This window comes from Schistocerca gregaria, chromosome 4, assembly GCF_023897955.1.
Source record: "Schistocerca gregaria isolate iqSchGreg1 chromosome 4, iqSchGreg1.2, whole genome shotgun sequence".
Lineage (NCBI taxonomy): Eukaryota > Metazoa > Arthropoda > Insecta > Orthoptera > Acrididae > Schistocerca > Schistocerca gregaria.
In genome coordinates this window covers 380280533-380307060 of record NC_064923.1, presented here as the reverse complement: position 1 = coordinate 380307060, position 26528 = coordinate 380280533, and the positions used below count along the sequence as shown (strand labels likewise).

The window sequence follows — 26528 nt, the reverse complement described above, 5'->3', positions numbered from 1 at the left end:
TACACAATACGGAAGATTTAACTGTCCCAGTAGTTGTTATGTGCATTTTCCACAGTGCAAAAAAAATGGTTCAAATGGCTCTGAGCACTATGGGTCCTAACAGCTGAGGTCATCAGTCCCCTAGAACTTAGAAATACTTAAACCTAACTAACCTGTGGATATCACACACATCCATGCCCGAGGCAGGATTCGAACCTGCGACCGTCGCGGTCGCTCGGTTCCAGACTGAAGCGCCTAGAACCGCTCGGCCACAACGGCCGGCCCTTTCCACAGTTCAATTACGAGTAGTTACGACTAGCAGCCCCCCACACAGATTTTGCGAAACCACATCTTGCTCTTATTACACCCGATCCATTATCTTTTCTTCACAGATCTAGAGTCGTAATATTTGTTTTAGCAGAAACCACAGAGTATGGGCTATTCCTCCGACGACGCAGGTGACGATGAAGATGAGCCCTCTTCTCGATTTAAAGGTTCCTCTTAAACATCCAGTGCATTTCTGCAACGCTTGACCTTCTTTCCTTGGGAATTTTCAAAACGAAATTTTCTCTTCCTTCCTATAAGATTGAGATGAACTGGTGAAAACACATGGCAAGATAAATATTTCTCTCTCCTCGTACGTGTAGTAGAGGTGGCTTTCGTTGGGGTTGGCAAATGATGACGACGATGGTGCTGAGCTCTGACTTTCCGGAATTCTTGGAGGATTATAACGAGTTGCAGGGCCTGGGTTCACTTCCGAGTTTGCGGGAATAACACGTGGCTTAACAGTCTGGAATGACGAAGAAGGAACAAACTGATGTGATGGTATTTTTGAGATTGAGGGAGAAAATTCCCGTGCATGCAAATCACATCACAGCACTTTCTACATTAGCTCAAATCCTCCAGTGGACGTCTGCATTTTAACCAAAAACTAATTTTTTATGGAGGCTGAGTGATTACTGTGAATAATAAGACTATATAAATACTTTCATAAAGAAGAAGTAATACTTACCCCATTACAGTTCAGGAAACCCCATGAAAACTGATTCACACAGCCCCATTCCCTTATTATACTTTAAATGTAAGCAGTGGCCCAAATTTATGACAGATGTTGCCAGTTGTTCTGTGACAGAACTGGTCGATCCTGCACATCTAGCAGCGGATATATTTATAACTAGCATTCGTGTATTTCAATAGTATATCTTCTTTTGAACAGACATAATACTGCCTATCGGATTCTTTGACGCAACACTGTCTTAACTCTTCCATATCCTGCTGGATGACTTCTGTCTTGACTATATAATATTTGGCTCCCTGCCGCTTGTGCACTTGTCGAGCAACGATCCTGTAAGATAATGACGTCCTAGCTGCGCACACGGGCTGAGCAGCAGAACGTTTTCTTATTTCCGTCCACATAGCCCCATGATTCAGAAAACCCCACCCTAACGTACCATTCGACACGGTTAAATCGATTTATCGTTAGTCTGATTACATAATCCGCACACCCCGTAATCAAAAATCTTCAGGTTGACAGCCCCTATATTTTCTCCTGCTATACAAAAACGTGCTTTAATACTGGCTAAAATTCGCCTCTGGGAGCACTGACACCAATTTTTGTTCGTTGCCTATTAAGAGACGGAAAACCTCATACTGGTCTGGTTTGATTCCTGTGACAACATTTTTTTAAATTTATTTCCCTAATTCCTCCTTAGTTTTGCAATTTAATCCATAACTGGTCTCACTAATCTATCAGTTGATTGTTATATACCAACTGCATAGTCGTTACCAATGAGAATTTCTTAGAATATAGTACACTTCCTTTACGAATGATCAAGAAACATCTGGGCAGTACTTTAGTGGCAGCTTACGTGGCACGAGTTACATACAGCTACGTAAGCGTAAGAACGGCTAATGATGTTCAAAATCCTTGAATAACCATACAATTACTTGATCACAGGGAACTGTGTTGCCCTTTGGTGGCAGAAATCGCTATAGGCGACAGCAAATTATTACATCATTTCTTGGTGCCTCATTGTCAGACAGGAATTCGAGTATAAGAGAGTTGACAGGAAAGGTGTGGGAATGATATACGAGGCCCGGATCACAGACAGCTATAAATTACGGGCCCTATAATCGGCATCTCCCGACGGCCAGTTGGACTCGAAAATAAATTATGCATTCAGCATTAGTAGATTCTCAGCCGTAAGGTCACAAGCTAAAATATTCTTATTGCAGTCCAGCGTTGTGAAAGCAGTCAAATAACCTCAAATTATTTACCTGCAACATTCAGTAACAAAACAAATAACAAATCCCTTACTCCTTTCGAATAGCACCACCCACCACAGAAGAGCTAATAAAAGAAATGTGGTCTCCACTTCCCAATATTTTCCGCAGGTATATGCCGCAAGCGTGCAACACTCAGTTCTAGTCGCAAAACTTGGTGAATGTATCACACAGCGGGGAAAAGGAATGTTGAATATATTTAGTGCTTTAGGTATTAAGTAGGCTTGTGCGTCTGTCAATATCCAGCGAGTAGTGTTTGACAGGAAATAAATTTTGCCTCTTATTTTTACGATTATTTTCTTTAGCTCCTCTAATTTCTCAGTACTTGAGTTCAAATGGCTGAGCACTATTGGACTTAACATCTGTGGTAATCAGTCTCCTAGAACTTAGAACTACTTAAACCTAACTAACTTAAGGACATCAAACACATCCATGCCCGAGGCAGGATTCGAACCTGCAACTGTAGCGGTCACGCGGTTCCAGACTGAAGCGCCTAGAACCGCACGGCCACACCGCCCGGCACTTGAGTTCCATAAAAATTTTCTTTTCCAAAACACTACTACTTCTAGGTTATGTCCACTCAGTCGCAAAAGTATTCGGACAGCACATAACGGCGCATAATTTTGAAGTTTGCCGCATGAACAAATACAGAAATTGCACTTTGTGACGTATTTGGGACAATGGGTGCGATGTCGCAACGTGAAACACGCGTCAATTACGAAGAATTGTTGTTGGACATGTGTCTGTTACGTAATATTTCCTGAAAACGGCATGGGAAGGTACAACAAAAGTATTCGGACAAAGGCGGACAACGTGAGAGAATAGTTCATTCCGAGACGCACAGAGGGTGGAGCGACTGCAGTGTGTCCGGCATTTCCTCGAGACGATAGCGATGATTAGTAAACACGTATCGCGAGCCTGTGCAGGTCGACGATGGGACGCAGAGGGAAGTGCTCTACGTTCGAGCAAAGGCAACTTGTCGTTTATCGTCACGCGAAGGGGAAAACCTGCAGGGAAATTGCCGCAATAGTGAACATGAAGAAAAGTACAGTTCACTACATTATTAAACGGTTCGAGAAAGAAGACCGATTGGAATTCCGTTGCAGTACAGGACGGTCACGGACATTTTCACAGAGAGATCAACGTCTGATTGTGCGAAAGGTACGACAGAATCCGAAAATATCTTCCACACGAATTGCAAGCGAGGTGGAGGGAGACCTTGGTATAAAAGTTCATCCCGAAACCGTGCGGAGAGTACTACAGCGATCGCAGTATCATGGTCGACTGGCACGGCGAAAGCCATTCATAAATGCAGTGAACGAGAAGAAACATGTGCAGTTTGCGAAGGAATACGGCGAATACGATCAGGCTTGGTGGAATCGGGTGATATTTTGCGACGAATGTAAATTCACATTATGGCAAAGAGACGGAAAGGCTAACGTGTGGCGAATGACCTATGAAGAGCTGAATCCCAGGAACCTCAAAGTTTGGAGGTGGGATCATAATGGTGTGGGGATGCACGTCCGGCAATGGTGAGGGTGATTTAGTGTTCATTGATGATACGATGAACAAGGAAGCGTATTTGAATGTACTGCGAGGACATTTGAAGCAGAGTGCACGACATCTAGGTATTGCGAACAACTTTCATTTTTATCAGGATAATGATCCAAAGCATACTGCGCATTTTGTACAAATGTGGTTGCTCTTCAATTTTCCAAAAGTATTGCACCCCTCTCCCCAATCACCAGACCTTAACCCTATTGAACATTTGTGGGATAAATTGAAACGGAACCTCCGCGTGGACAACATCTATACGAAGGAGCCCTTGAAAGAGAAACTGAGGCAAGAATGGGCAAATATAGGCCCGAAAGTATTGCACCCTTCTCCCCAATCACCAGACCTTAACCCTATTGAACATTTGTGGGATAAATTGAAACGGACCCTCCGCGTGGACAACATCTATACGAAGGAGCCCTTGAAAGACAAACTGCGCCAAGAATGGGCAAATATAGGCCCAGATTTCACGAAAAAACTCGTGGAAAGTATGCCTCATAGATTGTGGGAGGTATTGAAAATGAAAGGTGGACCAACAAGGTATTGACATTTTCGTCGTACAACTTATGAACATTTATTGGATAGTGTCCGAATACTTTTGTAGCAGCAGGGTGTGCAGGATGTTTCATTTTTGTTGTTATTTTTTCTGTTATTTATGTTTTGGAAACGAAATAATAGAATAATTCTTTTATAACTGATGTTGTTACGCATATATATTGCTAATAAATATGTTTGGGTTTCATAGTCAGTGTTTCTCGAGCATTCATTGTGAAACTTCCACTGTCCGAATACTTTTGCGACTGAGTGTACTCATACAGTGCGGGAAAAGTAATAGTGGCCCGGTGAACAGAGTTCCAAGGTACAAAGAAAAACAGTAAGTGAAAGGAAATACAATGCAGTACTAACCTCATTATAGCAGATGTTGAAAGTGACCACAATTCATCTCTTGGAACTGTTGGGCCCTTCTGGGCTGCTGGAACTACTGCAGTCTCATCCGAAATGTTCTGCTGCAGTTCTTGAAGATTATGTGGGTTGTTGCGGTACACCTTGTGATACACCTTAAAGTTGAAGGCTCCGCACTCGAAGTAACCGAACACTGACAGATCAGATAACCTGGGTGACCAGCTACAACAACGAATAGACTAACCTCTGCTAACAACTCTGTCAGCAGTGAAGGTTATTTAACTGTGTTCCAAAGTTCGGCCGGCTGTATGACCGTTCCTCCATACTGTTGGAAATGGTAACATGTATACCATCACGTCCAATCGAATCCATTCGTCCGGGCCACTTTTAGTTGCCACACCTTGTATACATAGTCTTTGCTTCTACGTGAGTGCTTAGCGGTGCTGCGATGTAGCCTTTCACGTCGATATATTACGCAGTTTCTTTCTTCTTAGAAGAGAACTCGAAAATTTCTCAGTAAGAAGATTGTGGAAGGTGTACTTACGTTGCTGCAAAATGGTGAAGCAATTCATAAACTTCGTAACTCGCTTCAGTATCTCTGTTTGGTTATATTTACACATACTTCAACTTCAGTCAATTTAATATTAGCACATGTCCAACACGACACAAATTTGTGTGGGAAACCAGTAATTTACAAATTAAGTTAAGCCATCTGAATTTGAGTAAACAGCAGTTCGTTACTTTGGAACGCTGGTTTCGTAGAAAATGTCAAATGATCTCGATAGTGTATGTGTGTGTGTGTGTGTGTGTGTGTGTGTGTGTGTGTGTTCGTTAGTGTTTACGCCAGTGTATTACTTTACGTATGATGCAAATATTTGATCATTTTGCAAAAGCTCTGTACATTTCGATCGGAGAGTTTTTTTCTTGTTGTCATTGTTAACAAGTAAATGTAAGCCATACGTCAAGTGTAATCAGGATAACTGAACAGAAATATGTTGATCTTTAAATTCGTGAATTCCCAAATCTTAAAATACTGTTTTGCTATTTACATAACTGTGCGACCAAATGTCGTAATTTCGATTGTGAACTTAATGTCAACCAATACCGAATGCTTTGTCTATGCTAATAAATTTCTCTGATGCTTTAGGAATTCGCTATTGCAACTATTCGCTTGATAGGAAAATTTCGCTCAACACCTCTCCTCCCCTTGTGAGTCATAAAACTTCTTCCTCCGCCAAGATTCTAACCGGCTATTACAGATGCGCACAGGCGCAAGTTAACGGTGTCAGCTATAAAGTCGTGTTCCATAATTATCCCCGTTGTTTTCCATTGCCATGCGGCAGTCACCTTCCCAAAAAACCGCAAAAAAAGACCTGACCGTGTGGGTCGCAAAAAAGACAAAAGATAAAGAGGGTGGAAGAGAGGGATCCAGTACTTTACATTCTGATTAATCCGTTGACTCTTGAGTTACGGTGTTAAAGGTCACTTGCAAGTAACCATCTGCACACTTTTAATAATAACTAGACGCAGCCAATACCTTTTTTACTTTGAATGCGGACAGAATTCGTTCCGATCTTACACTAGCGGCGCTGTGAGACTTTATTTGCGATTCAAGTGGATAAGAATATTTTTGCAAGACGTTTCATTTGATCATTATTCTATTCCCTCATTTTCTACTTTCTTTATTGTGTGTTGTTTCAAATGGCTCCGAGCACTATGGGACTTAACTTCTGAGGTCATCATTCCCCTAGAACTTAAAACTACTTAAACCTAACTAACCTAAGGACATCACACACAGCCATGCCCTAGGCAGGACTCGAACCTGCGACCGCAGCGGTCACGCGGTCCCAGACTGTAGCGCCTAGAACCGCCCGGCCACCGCGGCCGACCCTTTATTGTGTGTATTGAAATGTCAACTGGTACTGCGTTATTTTCCAGCTCGGGACTGGTACTGCGTTATTTAACAGCTCGTAAATACCACTGATTGATATACAAGTTATTGATAATGGCGGAGGGATAGATTGCACTTCTGACCTGTTTCTTCACACACCTTCAGGATCTGGCCAATTCAAAAATCGAGCGTTTTTTACAACGAGGGCATAGTTAATTTATTTTGTGAAGCTCGGTAGTAACCTACGTTAGGCGGAGATTTTAACTGAGTTTGTGCTGTGAATAAGGTATCCAATTTTAATTTTAGTACGGAATTGGATGATTTAGTGCGGGCTTCGCAAATACGCGATACCGTGGTGTGTCACTACCCCTTTCTCGTCAGACATCCGCATTTTACACCTACTTCGAGCAGCAGACTCGATCGTTTTTATCCCTCTCACTCTTGATGTGGGAAAGTGTGAGCAATAAACGATATAGCCACTTGTTTCACTGAGCATTGTGCTGTAGTCGTAACATTAAATCATGTGCCACAACCAGCAAAACTCTATCGCCTTCCCTGGATGTTGAATACATCTGTCTTAAAAGACCCTTCCCTGAGACTATCGTTCGAAATGTTTGGGGCTGCAGCTTGCTTTCACAAGGCCGTTATCCCTCTCTTACAGAATGGTGGCCAGGGGTGCAAAACCGTTGCTCCGGAAAGCGTTACTGCGTTATGGTGCTGAGTGGGCGAGGGACCTCCGGCAGACCAAGATATTTTATTACTCCGCCTTACGATATCTTTACAAAGGAGCCGGAAAAACTCCCTTACGTGTTATGGATGTCCCTCATGTTGAGGTGAAGCTTCTTCAATTAAAGAGACAACAAACGGAAGGACTGATGTTACAATCAAAATAACGCCCATTCCTACATGATGGATTGACCTCCGTGTATCATCTTATTAGGTTGTGGACCCGGTGAAAAAGAGCGTGTATCGCTTCCCTCACTCACAACGATGGTCACGTACTGACGTCTCAGTGTAATATTTCCAGAGAGGACTATAATTACATTGCTGACCTTTATGTCGTCCGCGCTACTCATAAGTTATTGCTGGGGTATTTATTCCTCTCTTGGATTGCGTGGTTACTCCTGGATTAATTAATGAATTTTCCTACATTAAATGGTGAATTTATAAGTGACTTTACTTGAGATGATACACTGACAAAAAACATCGCTGCATCGAGAAGGAATTGTGCGACATAAACTAAAGACGATAGGCGTGTCTCTTCATCTGAAAGAAGAATACTGTGACATATCAGCTGCCTTCTAGCAACTGCACAGTTGTCATCTCGACGTAAATTTGACCCTAGGGAACCAGGCAGAGTCCTGACACTACGAAGGTGAACAATCCCTGTACAGTATCCGTTGACCGGCTTGCTCTGTACAGCACTGTACCACCCTGTTTAAAGCAGATGCCGCCAACTTGAAGAAGTTTTGCCATATAGTTGTCTGTAAGAATGGTAGAATTACAATGTGACTGCCATTTTCCTGTGGTCGTTACTAATAAAGAGAACCGATCATAGTACAGAACTATAACCAAAACGAACGATTTGTAGCTGCGTAGCCTGCGTTCATAAATTATATTTTTCTTGCTGTTTCCGCAGTAACTTAAGTTTTACGTATATAACATCCTGTGAACCAGAATTTGGCCCTATTTCACCAGCACAGGTAATGCAGTAATTAATTGACCACGTTAATTTGTGTTAATCTGTTGCAGCTTGTTGCCATTGTCCTTCAGGGCTATCATTGTATCAGCGGATACCTCAATTAATATGACAAGCTTCACCGAATACTCCAAGTGCTGTAAAATAGTTGGCGTTGCAGCGAATAATAAAGTTTCGTGCTGGAGTCACCTTGTAACATGCAAAACAGTTAGAGAACATCGTAGTCGCTCTAGATGGTACGACTTTACTTACAGGTGTTGGACAAACATATGGAAACACCAGAAGATATTACCATGCCTATGCCTAATGTTGTGTAGGAAACCCAGCGGTTTTCAAAAGAGCTGCCAGTCATCTCGGAATGGATAAATACAGTCCTACTTAGTTTTCAAGGGAGTCGTACACCATTCTTACTGTAAAATAATGTCAGCTTTAGACTACAGTGAGGTGTATAGCGATCGCGAACCCTTCTCTCCAAAGTAGACCACAAAGGCTCAAGAATATTAAAATCCGTTGACTGTGGTGGTTGCGGGATGTGTGGTAAATGATCCTCGTACTCACAAAATCAATATTGCATACGAGGTCTGTGAATAAGAGCACTGTCGTCTTAGAACACTGCATCACCACTGGGGAATAAACACTGTAGCATAGGATTGACCCGATCAGCCAAAGCGGCCACATAATCCTCGGTAGTAATGTGACCCTGCAGAGTAATCACAGGGCAGATGGAATACCCAGACATCGCCAAGTTTCACCCTTGGAACGTAGAGTCGTCCAGAAGTTGCAAAGTGTGTGAAACAAGTCTCATCCCACCAAATGAATTTCTTCTGTTGCTCCAAAGTCTACGTGTAACTGCTTCGGTAGACCGTTTTCTTGTTATGGGCAACTGCATCGCTGATGAGTGGTTTCTGGCTCGCCCTGCAGCTCCCTTCATATTGTTTTGGTGCACACAGTTTTCTCGAGTGACACAGGTAGATCTGCAGAACTTTTGCAGCGGTCGGCCTCTTATTTTCCGACCCAATCCTCTTTAATGACCGTCTGTCACGATAATTTAAAACACAATTTCCTCCACGCTGTGACTTAGTATGCGGTATAAATACCGCGGCTACCTCCCCTACGGCAACATTCGTCATAGGAGGACTAACAATTTGTCCACGTTCGACTTCGCTTAGCTCCTGCACGATACACTCACAACCACAAGGATCACTGTTCTGACCACGAGTGACCCTTGTAAGGTAATGAAGAAATGACAGCTTCATCGCTGGTGGACAGTTTCGTAATTCTTGCTCGCCCCTCCGTTCACTGCTTCTGGAGCTCCATTCTTGTTGTTTTGATGCAGACAGTTTTTTAGAGAAACTTCAGTAGATCTGCAGTACTTTTTCAGCCGTCGTCCTCCCACTTTTTGTCATAACTCTCTTCAATGACCGACTATTATGATCAATTAAAGCACACTTTCGTCCACTTTGTGGAAAAATGTAAGTTAATGTGCATGCGTAGGAGGATCAAACCTGGAATGTTCGGATACAGTATTACTGTTGCCCTGGTTGACACAGTCAAGTCGTTTAAACATCTCAGCGTAATGTTACAAAGCGATATGAAGGGAAATGAGCATGTGAAAACTGTGATGGGAAGGCATTTGATCAACCTCGGTTCATCGGGGAAGTTTAGGAATGAGTGGTACATCTGTAAAGGAGACCGCCGGAGTGGCTGAGCGGTTCTAGGGGCTACAGTCTGGAATCGCGCTACCGCTACGGTCGCACGTCCGAATCCTGCCTCAGCCATGGATGAGTGTGTTGTCCTTAGGTTAGTTAGGTTTAAGTAGTTCTAAGTTCTAGGGGACTGGTGACCTCAGCAGTTAAATCCCATAGTGCTCAGAGCCATTTTTTATTTTTTTTATTATTATTTTTTTTAAGGAGACCGCATATAGGACGCTGGTGCGACCTGTTCTTGAGTACTGCTCGAGTGTTTGGAATCAGTACCTAGTTCGGATTGAAGGAAGGCATCGAAGCAATTCAGAGGCGGGGTGCTATATTTTTTACCGGCAGGTTCGAACAAAATGTAAGTGTTACGGAGATGCTTCGGGAACTCAAGTGGATATCTCTGGACGGAAGCCGACGTTCTTTCCGAGAAACACTGTTGAGAAAATTTAGAGACCCGGCATTTGAAGCTAACTGCCGACCGATTCTACTGCCGCCAACATAATTTTCGTGTAAGGAGAAACGAGAAACGAGAAATTAAGGATCATGCGGAGGCATACAAACAGTCGCTTTTCTCTCGCATTATTTGGAAGTGGTACAATGTACCTTCCGCCAAAACACCGCTCCGTGGCTTGCGGAGTATCTAGGTAGATGTAGATGCCGTTGGCACGCAAATAGAACAGGCTAACCTGCAGCCTAGCATATGTATTTACTGAGTTCCAGAACGCATTACTGTCGGTGTTGCCGTATTTTTGTCCAACTCTGTAGCAAGACAGATCCAGTGAGGTCAACAGTAGAAATTGAGATGTGTGGACGCGCTAATTTCAAATATTAGAGTTCCTGAATGCATACACAGCACTTTATTGATCAAGATAGCAGATCATGTTGCTCTTTGGTCTCGTGCAGTCTTCCTTACGAGCGCATGTGATTCAGTGGCAGCTCTCTTCCACTACCGCCTTTCTTCCTCTTCGGCAGGCACGCCGCAGCCGCCAGAGCAGTGCAGCGTCCGCAATGACTCGGCGGGCGTCAGCTTCGGCGCCGGCAGCCGAATGGCCGTCGTCCGCGGCGGCGAGGCGCCGGCGGCTTCTCTGGAGGTGTGGTGCTCGCCCGGCGACGACGGCGACCTGGCGCAGCACTTCGTGCTGGAGGTGAGTCAGTGGCCATCAAGTCTCAGCTGCTCATGGCGGCCATATCATCTGCAGCAGCCGTTCCCAATGGGTGAGCCTTGGCACAATACTGTGCTGCGATATTAGCTAGACGTGCCGCCATTTCTTCTGAGGGTTTATGGTATAGCGTTTGAAGTAATTTCACTGAACTTTTTTTTTTTTTTAAAGAACAACAGCATATACAGCCTGAACTGCTGCCACTACCCATTGGTTTTATGCATCTTGTAATGTCTTCAAATACCACGCACAATATTTTCAATTCTGCTCCCAACGTACAAACTATTAGAACTTTATAAAAAATGAACAGGTCTCCTTTGTGGAAAAGCATTGGGATACGTTTTGGCTAGAGCACGTAGTTTTGAATTGTTCAAGAAAAACGTACGACAGTGATACTTGAAAGCGTTTTTCTTAGATAGCTCCAAAACTGTGTCCCCCAGCGGAAACGTACCCCAGTACAAAATTTAACGTTATTAAGTATCTTACACAAAGGTCCTGTTCATTTTTTCTGTAACACTAGGAATTTGCACTTAGCGCGTGAGAGAGTACGAAAATACCGCATTTCGTTTTTGAAGGCAATACAGGTTGCGAAAAACCTATCGCTAGGAGCAAGTTAATCGCTCAGTATACTAATATTCCAGAACATAAATTTATCTGCAGGTTATTTATTAGTTTACGCCCTATGTACTTGAGTTAGGAACTTAAGCCAGTCGCTTCTTACACAAAAGTTTAATTCGTGTTGGAAATGAAGACAAGCACACACTTTTCTGTTCAGCTGAGGAAATTCTCTCCTCATTCTTGTTTCCTTTTATGCAGTTTAGTGGCGATAATCCTATCTTGCTAAGGCAGGCGATGCAAAAATGCAACTGCTTTCAGTGGTATTACTCGATCCTCTTCCTTCGTTAACATCCAAAACCTGTTAAGTGGTAATTCACCATATTTCAGGTGAAGCGTCCAATCTGTCTAAAGTCCTGCGAATTGATCTTCTACCTCCAGACAAAGGTCGATGTTTGATTACGGAGACACTGAGTAAAAATGGTATAAACAATCATGTGTGTCGACAATGGTGGAGGAAGCATATTGTGACAAGCTATTCTCAAGAACGATTAGGTGATTTAAAAGGAATTGGCGGGTTATGTCACTGTGTGAATCTACCTTGAAAGTCAGTGGAAACATTTTAAGATATACCTTTTCCACAAATGATTTCTACATTCCAAGGCTTTTTTTTTAGTATCTGGGGCGTTTATCATTTAATGTCAACACGTTCTTCTTCTTTTCCTTTCCTCTCGTTCAGGTAATTTAATGGCGAAAAATGTCAACCATTAGGCTACCTCTGAACACCACTCCTCGTAATTTAACTGTACTACAAAGTCTGGGTTATCGACGCTAAACAATTTTAATAACTCTTTCCTCAATTGAAAAATCTTTCTAGGACTCTACGTTTCGACAACCAGCGGTTCTCAGTATAGAGAACCAAAGTGTCATGTCCAGATCCCACTTCATTGCACAGCCATTTGGGATGTCTTTTCTTAAGAGCCCCAGACTTTAAGAAAAATTACCATGTTAATGACTTTATCTGAAACATTTTTAAGTGAATTTTATCCACAGCAAATGCTGTGGAACTCCGTGATGATGTTCCTTTATGGGGTGTAGAAACATTTCCGTTACGTCACAATTTCCTAATTCTTGATCCTTTTATGCTGTGTAGTGCCCACAATCCCTGCTTGCTCAATTGGGTTGTGACTGGTAGCAGAAATTTTTATACACTCTTTTTAAGTTCTGTAGAAATAGTCGTCGGCACCCGAGCCCCACGGTGTTTGAAACCATTTGTTGAACCTACAATAGGAATATCTTGTTTCAGTCTCGCAAAATGTCTTGTGAACCTGGCTGTCATTGCTGGTGCATCATCTATGCAAACAAAAACATAACATGAAACTTCCTGGCAGATTAAAACTGTGTGCCCGACCGAGACTCGAACTCGGGACCTTTGCCTTTTGCGGGCAAGTGCTCTACCAACTGAGCTACCGAAGCACGACACACGCCCGGTACTCACAGCTTTACTTCTGCCAGTATCTCGTCTCCTACCTTCCAAACTTTACAGAAGCTCTCCTGCGAACCTAGGAGAACTAGCACTCCTGAAAGAAAGGATATAGCGGAGACATGGCTTAGCCACAGCCTGGGGGATGTTTCCAGAATGAAATTTTCACTCTGCAGCGGAGTGTGCGCTGATATGAAACTTCCTGGCAGATTAAAACTGTGTGCCCGACCGAGACTCGAACTCGGGACCTTTGCCTTTCGCGGGCAAGTGCTCTACCAACTGAGCTACCGAAGCACGACTCACGCCCGGTATTCACAGCTTTACTTCTGCCAGTATCTCGTCTCCTACCTTCCAAACTTTACAGAAGCTCTCCTGCGAACCTAGCAGAACTAGCACTCCTGAAAGAAAGGATATAGCGGAGACATGGCTTAGCCACAGCCTGGGGGATGTTTCCAGAATGAAATTTTCACTCTGCAGCGGAGTGCTAGTTCTGCTAGGTTCGCAGGAGAGCTTCTGTAGTTTGGAAGGTAGGAGACGAGATACTGGCAGAAGTAAAGCTGAGAGTACCTGCCGTGAGTCGTGCTTCGGTAGCTCAGTTGGTAGAGCACTTGCCCGCGAAAGGCAAAGGTCCCGAGTTCGAGTCTCGGTCGGGCACACAGTTTTAATCTGCCAGGAAGTTTCATATCAGCGCACACTCCGCTGCAGAGTGAAAATTTCATTCTGGAAACATCCCCCAGGCTGTGGCTAAGCCATGTCTCCGCTATATCCTTTCTTTCAGGAGTGCTAGTTCTGCTAGGTTCGCAGGAGAGCTTCTGTAAAGTTTGGAAGGTAGGAGACGAGATACTGGCAGAAGTAAAGCTGTGAATACCGGGCGTGAGTCGTGCTTCGGTAGCTCAGTTGGTAGAGCACTTGCCCGCGAAAGGCAAAGGTCCCGAGTTCGAGTCTCGGTCTGGCACACAGTTTTAATCTGCCAGGAAGTTTCATATCAGCTCCCACTCCGCTGCAGAGTGAAAATTTCATTCTAAAAACATAACATTTCCGGGACAGCCCGTTTTGTTCGAAGGTGCTCGATATAGCATTACACACATCCGAAACAGTTGACTTCCAGAGCAGGTTAGTACACGAAAAGATTTGTTTAATAATAGAATGAAATTCAAAAAATCTACTAATTGAAATTTATCTAGCGGGGTAGTGCTGTGGTTAGCACACTTAACTCACATTAAGGAGAACGACGGTTGAAACCCGCGACTGACCATACTGATTTAGTTTTTCCGTGATTTCCCTAAATTTCTTAAGACAAATGCCGCGATGGTTCCTTCGAAGGGTCGCGGCCGTTTTTCTTCCCCATCCTTTCCTAAACCAATCTTGTGCTCCGTCTCTAATGACCTTGTCGACGGGACGTTAAAGACTAATCTCCTCCACCTCTTAATTGTCATTTCTTGCTTGTATTTGTTGATTGATCGAGCTGTAGCGAAATTATACTATCGTCGCTTAGTTTTTCAAGGACATATCACTGGATATCTGAAGACAGGTCATCAATTTGCTGAAAAATGGTATCATTTAACAATGGAACCAAAGATATTTCTTACTCGACACTACCACCTAAGATCGAGTTCCTGTTTCTTTACATGCAGAAAGAAAGAGTCTTCTGCAACGGTATGGGGCTGCACTTATGTCACTGCTGCTTCGGCAACTTAATAACTGGCCACTTTTAATTTTTCAGACATATTACCACAGCTTTTCTTTGCTTTTCCGTTGATGAAATCATTAGGCTACAACAATTCTTTTCTTTCCCTGATAAGTGACCATGTTAATTACTCAAATGTGTTATAAACTTACTAGGATTCTTTACTTAGTTTTAATCCATACACGGAACGTTCTGGTAAGGAACAGTTTTCAGGGCCAGCGCACGTAAATCGAAAGTTTCAATAATTCTCTTGGTGTTTACAAAATGTTCCAGTAGAATGAACAGCTTTCACGAGACTTACATTTGGAATCGTTTAGTTCTCACTTTTGTAACGTTATTTGTTTCTGAATAATTTTCAATCTTTTTCCTTTTAATGAAAAACTTGTACAGACTGAAAAATAAACAAATTAACCGGACAATGCATAAAAGCGTGCAACTAAACTCACGCTTAAAATATGACGAAACATTTGACTGCGTTAGGACTGCGAGTCTGGTCACAACTGACTGGTGGAGACAAGCTGTGCTCACGCTAGACAGAGGCTCTTGCATTGTTACTGACTCGTGCGTCAACCCCCTCTCACTGTTGCGAATTCGTATGTCACTGTGCTGCGGCAGCATGCTACATTGCGTAGATGCCATGAACCAAACATGGTGAGAACTACTTATCTAGAGTACTTTCCCGCAGCTGCACATGCCGACTTTATCATCAGTAGTACTTGCTCGGAGTCCTGCCATTGGAACTATATGTCTGACATGACCACTGCATGTTTTCACAACTACCGTACGCTAGACCACTTATACATTCATCAGCCAGGTACTGGATGAACATTTGGTCGAATCTAAGTTTACCATAATACCGAAAAATTTCACATGTGTAATTGTGACCATCCTTATAGAGGCAGTTCGCGTCCTATAGGGATATACTGTCGCGTCCTGGCACAGGTTCTACCACCAACTTCGGACGAAGCTGTGGTCTGCGTGACGCAATCAGGACGGTGAAGACTGTCGGCCCAAATCACCTTTAATGAAAGGAAAATGTCTGCCAGGATGCTTAGCACAGGTGAACTTGGAATGAAGAGGAGAAGTTGTTGACTTTGTAGGAAGTGGATAATGGTGGAATCGCTAAGGACACGGTTCAAATACACTCTATCTCTCAATAGTTCAGTCTTACTTGGAGAGGGATGTTAGAGTGGCTTTATACCGTCAGACATAAACAATTACGCCTACCACTCGAAACGTTAGTCACAGTAACTATTCCCGGTTCCTGAGTTCTACCGTCAACTAAGAGAAACGAATGCTCTGCTTGCAACTCGTTCCAAAAATACACAGTGATATACTGAAACAATAGGCGACAAGTGCAAGTCAGTGGTCGTTCCTGTACATATTGTGGCGCACAGAAAATATTATCACTCGTTGTGACCCGTGCAATTAGACGTCTTATTCATCCTCCACCACACACCGTCAGGTGGCTTGCGGAATATGGATGTAGATGTAGATAGGAGGGACATATAAGACAGCACTTGTTTCCACGTATCTTCTGACACACAGGAAATATCATATAGCCTATTTACTCACTGCTACTACCAGAGACAAACTCAGCAGAACTTTACTAAAAGGTAGACAACCGTTGCTACTGTAGCTAACTACTCAGTTGCCTTCCCACATATGAACAATCTTCTCGTAATTTTTACTGCAGCAGCATCAAAGTGTGTATAGTGACTCCGAGTCTCAGCTGCAGTACTGTTTCTTCTACTTTCTGGTACTGTCTCCGACTCTAGCTAAAAATATGTTCGTTTTGTACGTTTGTCGTTTACATAACGATTTTCGGGGACTTCTACACGACTTTCTCTAGAATTGTTCCTTTCCGCTGCTGCTACTGAATGTCTTGTTAATAACTGAAGTCCTTCCAGAACTGCCTAGTAATCTTTCAAACGATCTGGAAACGTCCGATCCCGTTGGAATGATTATGACGCACTACAGGATTGACAGCACTTCAGTGTTTTGCCTCGACCATCTGGCCTTATTGCATAGCGGTGTGTTACCGCCCCAGGAGTAACCATGGCTGACATCAGACTGTCACCTCGGTGTTGGTAGTTACAATCGCTCTATTTTCCGCTGGACACATGCTACGTGCATCCTGCCTTCTCAACACCATGCTTGTGCAGTGTCTTAATACTGATCATAATAAAGTTTCTCTCCTTGCCTCGAAGCCATGCAACTTCTTATATTAATAAAATTTAATAGTCATACTAACTGTTACATTAACAAAACTTGACTGCCATGACACCTCCTACACTAATAAAACTTTGACAGGCGTGCCAATACAATCTCGACTGTACCCCTAACATATATCCAGCTTAGTACTACTTAAACCTAACTAACCTATGGAGATCACACACATCCAAGCCCGAGGCAGGATTCGAACCTGCGACCGTAGCGGTCGCGCGGTTCCAGACTGAAGCCCCTAGAACCGCTCGGCCACACTAGCCGGCTGTGGTGCTACAGACGGATACTGAAAATTAGGTCGACGTATAAGGTAACGAATGATGAGGTCCTGCGCAGAATCGCAGAGGAAAATAGTATATAGGAAACACTGACAAGAAGAAGGTACAGGACGATAAACAACACGAGTATTTTCCATGGTATTAGAGGGAGCTGCAAAGGTGAGGAAGCTGTGGAAGAAGACAGAGACTCGAACACATCCTGCAGATAACTGAGGATGTATGCTGGGTGTGATGGTCTGAAATGATGAGGTTGGTACAGGAGAGAGCTGCATCAAACTAGACTAAAGACTGTTGACTCAGAAAAATAAGTAAATAAAAAAAAATAAAAGGCAATGATAATGTCAACCGATACTGCTCCTATGTCCTTCACTCATCAAGACTGTGGTCCCTTCGGTTGTTGCTTGTCATGTGTGCACCACTCATCAACGAAATCCTCATTCGCAAATAACAATAATGGCCTAAGCGGCTCACTAGATAAAACGATATTTATTCTCAGTAAAGAAAACGAAGCACCACAGCCGTATCATCAAAGAAATTTATTTCAAACGAACACTTTCAACGTAAAATTTACGCCACTTCAGGTCCCCTATAATGAAGTGGCACAAATCTTGGGACAGCGATACGCACATATGGAGATGGCGGTACTATCACTTACACGAATTACAAAAGGGCAGTGCAAAGGGGAGCTATTTGTACTCAGGTGATTCAGGTGAAAAGTTTTCCGGCGTCACTGTGGCCGCACACGGGAGTAAATAGGCTTTGAACGTGGAATGGTAGTTTGAGCCAGACGCATGGGACACTACATTTCGGAAATCGTTGTTGTTGTTGTGGTCTTCAGTCCTGAGACTGGTTTGATGCAGCTCTCCATGCTACTCTATCCTGTGCAAGTTTCTTCATCCCCCAGAACCCACTGCAACCCACATCCTTCTAAATCTGCTTAGTGTATTCATCTCTTGGTCTCCCTCTACGATTTTTACCCTCTACACTGCCCTCCAATACTAAATTTGTGATCCCTTGATGCCTCAGAACATGTCCTACCAACCGATCCCTTCTTCTGGTCAAGTTGTGCCTCAAACTTCTCTTCTCCCCAATCCTATTCAATACTTCCTCATTAGTTATGTGATCTACCCATCTAATCTTCAACATTCTTCTGTAGCACCACATTTCGAAAGCTTCTATTCTCTTCTTGTCCAAACTATTTATCGTCCATGATTCACTTCCGTACATGGCTACACTCCATACAAATACTTTCAGAAATGACTTTCTGACACTTAAATCTATACTCGATGTTAACAAATTTCTCTTGTTCAGAAACGCTTTCCTTGCCATTGCCAGTTTACATTTGATATCCTCTCTACTTCGACCATCATCAATTATTTTGCTCCACAAATAGCAAAACTCCTTTACTACTTTAAGTGTCTCATTTCCTAATCTAATTCTCTCAGCATCAACCGACTTAATTCGACTACATTCCATTATCCTCGTTTTGCTTTGGTTGATTTTCATCTCCTTTCAAGACACTGTCCATTCCATTCAACTGCTCTTCGAAGTCCTTTGCTGTCTCTGACAGAATTACAATGTCATCGGTGAACCTCAAAGTTTTTATTTCTTCTCCATGGATTTTAATACCTATTCCGAATTTTTCTTTTCTTTCCTTCACTGCTTGCTCAATATACAGATTGAATAACATCGGGGAGAGACTACAACCCTGTCTCACTCCTTTCCCAACCACTGCTTCCCTTTCATGCCGCTCGACTCTTATGACTGCCATCTGGTTTCTGTACTAATTGTAAATAGCCTTTCGCTTCCTGTATTTTACCCCTGCCACCTTCAGAATTTGAAACAGAGTATTCCAGTCAACATTGTCAAAAGCTTTCTCTAAGTCTACAAATGCTAGAAACGTAGGTTTGCCCTTCCTTAATCTAGCTTCTGAGATGCGTCGTAGGGTCAGTATTGCCTCACGTGTTCCAACATTTCTACGGAATCCAAACTGATCTTCCCCGAGGTCGGCTTCTACTAGTTTTTCCATTCGTCTGTAAGGAATTCGCGTTAGTATTTTGCAGCTGTGACTTATTAAACTGATAGTTCGGTAATTTTCACATCTGTCAATACCTGCTTTCTTTGGGATTGGAATTATTATATTATTCTTGAAGTCTGAGGGTATTTCGCGTGTCTCATACATCTTGCTCACCAGATGGTAGAGTTTTGTCAGGACTGGCTCTCCCAAGGCCGTCAGTAGTTCCAATGGAATGTTGTCTACTCCGGGGGCCTCGTTTCGACTCAGGTCTTTCAGTGCTCTGTCAAACTCTTCACGCAGTATCGTATCTCCCATTTCATCTTCATCTACATCCTCTTCCATTTCCATTATATTGCCCTCAAATACATCGCCCTTGTATAGACCCTCTATATACTACTTCCACCTTTCTGCTTTCCCTTCTTTGCCTAGAACTGGGTTTCCATCTGAGCTCTTGGTGTTCATACAAGTGGTTCTCTTATCTCCAAAGGTCTCTTTAATTTTCCTGTAGGCAGTATCTATCTTACCCCTAGTGAGATAAGCCTCTTTATCCTTACATTTGTTCTCTAGCCATGCCTGCTTAGCTATTTTGCACTTCCTGTCGATCTCATTTTTGAGACGTCTGTATTCCTTTTTGCCTGCTTCATTTACTGCATATTTATAGTTTCTCCTTTCATAAATTAAATTCAATATTTCTTCTGTTACCCAAGGATTTCTACTAGCCCTCGTCATCAATTAAATTCAGTATTTCTTCTGTTAGCCAAGGATTTCTAGCAGCCCTCGTCTTTGTACCTACTTTATCCTCTGCTGTCTTCACTACTTCATCCCTCAGAGCTACCCATTCTTCTTCTACTGTATTTCTTTCCCCCATTCCTGTCAATTGCTCCCTTATGCTCTCCCTGAAACTCTGTACAACCTCTGGCTCTTTTAGTTTATCCAGGTCCCATCTTCTTAAATTCACACTATTTTGCAGTTTCTTCAGTTTTAATCTACAGGTCATAACCAATAGATTGTGGTCAGAGTCTAAATCTGCCCCTGGAAATGTCTTACAATTTAAAACCTGGTTCCTAAATCTCTGTCTTACCATTATATAATCTATCTGAAACCTGTCAGTATCTCCAGGCTTCTTCCATGTATACAACCTTCTTGCAGGTGGCATATCTTTTTGATATTGGTTTTGTTAGATGACTGTGGTTCATTTACATGAGGCTGCCCCCTAGTTGAACTTCTTATATTAAGTGGTTCTGTTAAGACCAAAACCCACAGGCTCATAGGCAATGTGTATTTTATCGGACTGTTTTTTAATATAAGACCACAGCCTTCTTTTATGATTCTTGAACCAACTGTTAGCTATGATTAATTTGTGCTCTGTGCAAAATTCTACCAGGCGGCTTCCTCTTTTATTTCTTTGCCCCAGTCCATATTCACCTACTACGTTTCCTTCTCTCCCTTTCCCTACTACCGAATTCCAGTCACCCATGACTACTAAAGTTTCATCCCCCTTCACTATCCGAATAATTTATTTTATTTGATCATACATTTCTTCAATTTCTTCGTCATCTGCAGAGATAGTTGGCATTTAATCTTGTACTGCTGTAGTAGGTGTGGGCTTCGCGTCTATCTTGGCCACAATAATGCGTTCACTATGCTGTTTGTAGTAGCTTACCCGCATTCCTATTTTTCTATTCATTATTAAACCTACTCCTGCATTACCCCTATTTGATTTTGTGTTTATAAACCTGTAGTCACCTGACCAGAAGCCTTGTTCCTCCTGCCACTGAACTTCACTAATTCCCACTATATCTAACTTTAACCTGTCCATTTCCCTTTTTAAATTTTCTAACCTACCTGGCCGATTAAGGGATCTGACATTCCACGCTCCGAACCGTAGAACGCCAGTTTTCTTTCTCCTGATAACGACATCCTCTTGAGTAGTCCCCGCCTGGAGATCCGAATGGGGGATATTTTACCTCCGGAATATTTTACCCAAGACGACGTCATCATCATTTAATCATACAGTAAAGCTTCATGCCCTCGGAAACAATTACGGCTGTAGTTTCCCCTTGCTTTCAGCCGTTATCAGTACCAGCACAGCAAGGCCGTTTTGGTTATTGTTACAACGCCAGATCAGTCAATCATCCAGACTGTTGCCCCTGCAACTACTGAAAAGGCTGTTGCCCCTCTTCAGGAACCACACGTTTGTCTGGCCTCTCAACAGATACCCCTCCGTTGTGGTTGCACCTACGGTATGTCTATCTGTATCGCTGAGGCACGCAAGCCTCCCCACCAACGACAAGGTCCATGGTTCATGGGGGGAGGGGGTCTGGTCATATGAGTCCCAATTTAAGTAGGTAAAAGGCGACTGTATGGTTTCGGCCTGGCGCAGACCCCACGAAGCAATGGACCCAAGTGGTCAAGAAGGCACTGCGCAAGCTGCTGGTTTAACTACTAGGATATCTTTTACAGCTATTCATAGACCTCTGATGGAACTTTTAAGGATGACAACGCGCTATGTCACCGGGTCAGAGTTGTTTGCGATTGTTTGAAGAACGTTCAAATGGTTAAAATGGCTCTGATCACTATGGGACTCAACTGCTGTGGTCATCAGTCCCCTAGAACTTAGAACTACTTAAATCTAACTAACCTATGGACGTCACACACACCCATGCCTGAGGCAGGATTCGAACGTGCGACCGTAGCAGCAGCGCGGCTCCGGACTGGAGCGCCTAGAACCGCACGACCACCGCGGTCGGCCTTGGAGAACGTTCTGGACAGTTCGAGCCAATGATTTGTCCATGGAGATCGCCCGACATGATTCCCAAGGAACGTTTATGAGACATAATCGAGATGTCAGTTCGTGCACAAAATCCTGCACCGGAAATACTTTTGCAATTATGGACGGTTCAATATTTTTGCCAGGACTTCCAACGACTTGCTGTTGCATTACTCCTGAGAAAATGAGGTCCGACATGACTTTTGTCACTCAGTGTATAAATCAAAGTAATACTTTCTCTCCTCGGCCCTTGTATGCTTAGATCCGTGTAATACTAGTTTTCGTGGTCTGCATATATCAGGAGTGTATTCTCTCTACAACATATTGACAATACGCCCAAACTAGCTGTTTCAAAAAATTTCTTTGATGATATGGGTGTGTAGGATAATTTTCTTTACTTGTATCATCAGCCGCTGTCTCATGTCCGCTTGAATGATGGGCGTCCACAAGTTATTCAGAGTGGTTCCACTAGATCGACGAAGTCTCAATCGTAAAGTGAAACAAATGAAAACTGGAAGTAAGTGGCAAAGTAATACTCCGCTTCTGTTGTATTCACTTGTATTCACTAACTTGCATTAATTCACTCAACTTCTGACTATAACGGCTATGAAATATTTTCGTATGGAGCCATAGACCAAATACAGATCCCGTCAGTACAAAAGATTCGAGGAGATCTTGCTGGCAAGGGTAGTTGACTTACACCTTCTAGAACACGTTGGGTGGCACGGGATACATGAGGACGTGCATTGTCCTGTTGGAACAGCAAGTTCCCTTGACGGTTTAGGAATGGTAGAACGATGGGTTCGATGACGGTTTGGATGTACCGTGCACTATTCAGTGTCCCCTTGACGATCACCAGAGGTGTACGGCCAGTGTAGGAGATCGCTCCCCACACCATGATGCCGGGTGTTGGCCCTGTGTGCCTCGGTCGTATGCAGTCCTGATTGTGGCGCTCACCTGCACGGCGTCAAACACGCATACGACCATCATTGGCACCAAGGCAGAAGCGACTCTCATCGCTGAAGACGACACGTCTCCATTCATCCCTCCATTCACGCCTGTCGCGACACCACTGGAGATGTGCTGCACGATGTTGGGACGTGAGCGGAAGACGGCCTAACGGTGTGCGGGACCGTAGCCAAGCTTCATGGAGACGGTTGCGAATGGTCCTCGCCGATACCCCAGGAGCAACAGTGTCCCTAATTTGCTGGGAAGTGGCGGTGCGGTCCCCTACGGCACTGCGTAGGATCCTACGGTCTTGGCGTGCATCCGTGCGTCGCTGCGGTCCGGTCCCAGGTCGACGGGCACGTGCACCTTCCGCCGACCACTGGCGACAACATCGATGTACTGTGGAGACCTCACGCCCCACGTGTTGAGCAATTCGGCGGTACGTCCACCCGGCCTCCCGCATGCCCACTATACGCCCTCGCTCAAAGTCCGTCAACTGCACATACGGTTCACGTCAACGCTGTCGCGGCATGCTACCAGTGTTAAAGACTGCGATGGAGCTCCGTATGCAACGGCAAACTGGCTGACACTGACGGCGGCGGTGCACAAATGCTGCGCAGCTAGCGCCATTCGACGGCCAACACCACGGTTCCTGGTGTGTCCGCTGTGCCGTGCGTGTGATCATTGCTTGTACAGCCCTCTCGCAGTGTCCGGAGCAAGTATGGTTGGTCTGACACACCGGTGTCAATGTGTTCTTTTTTCCATTTCCAGGAGTGTATATGTGCAAACGAAAAAAAGTCATCTAATATTTTTGACCTCATCTGTTATTAGTTGCCTCTATTTTGAAGTTTCATTCAGATTGATAGTTTCTTTCAGATACTGCCAATTATTTCTGTAAGACAATGTGAGATGTTGTTATCCTGTTTGCTGTTATGATGACAAAGTGGTTCAAATGGCTCTGAGCACGATGGGACTGAACATCTGAGGTCATCAGTCACCTAGAACTTAGAACTACTTAAACCTAACTAACCTAAGGACATTATACACATCCATGCCCGAGGCAGGATTCGAACCTGCGACCGCAGCAGTCACGCGGTTCCGGACTGAGGGGCCTAGAAGCGCACGGTCCCGACGGCCGGCTTATGATAATGCTTAATCGTGCATTATGTCAGAACGAAATATGCGGTGGTTTCTGTGTGGCCAGTGATACTTAAAGACAGAGTTAGTTTGCTTTTCAATTAATATTTACTTTTGATTTCTTGAACCATCGAGACTTCCAGTTTTATTATAGGTATCTGCATGTCTCCTTCTCTAAAACGTCATATTGTTGTATTGTCTGCTTCAGTAGCTCGCATATATTTGTAGTGAATATTTTGGTGGCATTTGTTTGGAAATAAAATAAATTTGTTGATTCTAGATGCACGAATATTCTTCATATTCCCTAACATTTCAGTACAGAGAATACGTACTGTTAAATCACCAGTATCACTTCCTTTTGTTGCACTCGCTCTGTCGTTGGTGAATCTTAATTTTAATTCAAAACAGAGTGATAGTCACCTTGGCTAGAAAAAATATTCCTTTGTTTGTTCGTGTTTGTATCTCTCATCAAAACATATCGTCCAGCAAACAGCTTCCGAAAAACAATATACAACAAGGGTTGTGAAAATATGACCCTCCTGAAACTTACCTCTGCGACATTTAATATCTGTACTGCTAACAGCCAGGCGAACTTTGTAAGTTGAGTTTCAGATAGAACTGTACCGGGAAGTAACGTACACTGTATAAAGGTCATTTATAAGCATCGTGGGTCAGCTGAGAAACGGGTGTATTGGTTGTCCCTTCACTGAGGCTGGAGAGAGGCTGATCATAGTAAGAAACAAGTGTTGTCAATTCGATAATCAATAGCATTTCTCCCGCCACTTTGTAAATTATCATGAGAAAACAGCCGATATTATGAACTCCACGAAGTGAGATGTAGTGAGAGCGATCCGTGAAATAAGAAATCCAGCTATTAAATTCCACCAGTATTTAGTTTAACTATAAAGTAGGTTCCATTCACGATTCCAATACAGAGCACGGCGGGTACCTCACGAAGATAGTCCCCTGCTCGCTCAAATCATCAGACAAACTTCGTTTGTACACCTGTCAACTCGTAACTAGGCGTGTCTGTACAGACGGAAACTGAATCTTCTACTGAAATCCGCGATTATGGAATCTTACTGTTATTAGTCCTATACTGATGGGAAATCCATGGGCCTACTTAAAATTTGTTACGGCTGTACTGGCGTAAAATAAAAAAAACATGTTTATATGATTATCAGCACTATTTGCAGCATGTAATGAGTACTGTTAAGCAGAACCGACTAAATGCTATAAACAGGCCATTATACCGACTGGGTACAGGCAGAAGTAAAGCTGTGAGGACGTGGCGTGAGTTGTGGTTGGGTAGCTCAGATGGTCGCCGGCACGGTAGCTCAGCGTGTTTGGTCAGAGAGCTGGTTGGGCTCTGTAATGTCATGTGACATCTGCAACGACCAAACACAACGATCAACAACGAACAAAATGAAACAGAAAAAAGATGGTAGAGCACCTGCCGGCGAAAGGCGAAGGTCCCGAGTTCGAGTCTCGGTCCGGCACTCAGTTTTAATCTGCCACTAAGTTTCATATCAGCGCACACTCCGGTGCAGAGTGAAAATCTCATTCTGGAAGCCATTATACGGTTCATATCGAGTATAGATTTTTAAAAAATTGCTGTAGTGGTGTTAATCAGTAAGGCTTCATAGTGGAAGATTCCAGTGGAAGATGCAATTGTCGTTAGTACTTACACGCCCAGCTGCGAATTAACAGGTTTAGAAACGCATTTTGTCTGCTGAGCTGAGCGAGCGAGCGAGTTCAGGACTACCTTCGTGACTCATGCGCTGCGGCCTGTCTTTCTCGTGGGTCTCGCCTCCTAATTATCCACGTACTGCTTTCGGTGGAGTGCATCATTCATCGATCCAAACAGGCTGAAACTGGAAAGTGCGAGATTGGGCCTGTAGTGTAAATGACGGAGACTAGTCTAATGAAGAATTGTCAGATCTTCTTGGGTGTTCTTACTTTTGTAAGGTCTTGCGTTGTCATGGAAAAGGAGAAGCTCGATTACATTTTCGTGGCGACAAACAAGCTGAATTCGTTTCTTCAATTGTCTGAGGGTAGAGTAGTACATTTCAGATTTGATCGTTGGAGCACGATGGGAAACGTCAAACACAATTACCTCTTCAGCACCACTGTATAGGGTTTAGTTAATCGAAATCGGATCACGAAAAGAAAGGTATTGTAATTTAAAGTTTCACGAAAACCGTTTTGTCTGATAATATTAATTTACATTTGGACTCGAAATTTGAGCTGATAACTATAGC

The 26528-nt window shown here is 43.5% G+C and overlaps 1 protein-coding gene and 3 non-coding genes across 4 annotated transcripts in view; 2 read left to right on the top strand and 2 right to left on the bottom strand.

The window, feature by feature from the left end:
- Window positions 1-26528, top strand: part of LOC126267542 (hemicentin-2) — a 1749994-nt gene that overhangs the window by 1574966 nt on the left and 148500 nt on the right. Inside the window, exon 11 of the mRNA XM_049972846.1 lies at window positions 10979-11151. Coding sequence (XP_049828803.1) covers window positions 10979-11151 — 173 coding nt within the window. The remainder of the gene's footprint in view (window positions 1-10978; window positions 11152-26528) is intronic.
- Trnal-caa (transfer RNA leucine (anticodon CAA)) lies at window positions 13124-13198 on the bottom strand. Its single transcript has one exon. It is a non-coding gene; the product is annotated as a tRNA-Leu (tRNA).
- On the bottom strand, window positions 13425-13499 carry Trnas-cga (transfer RNA serine (anticodon CGA)). Its single transcript has one exon. It is a non-coding gene; the product is annotated as a tRNA-Ser (tRNA).
- Trnas-cga (transfer RNA serine (anticodon CGA)) lies at window positions 13785-13859 on the top strand. The gene has a single exon. It is a non-coding gene; the product is annotated as a tRNA-Ser (tRNA).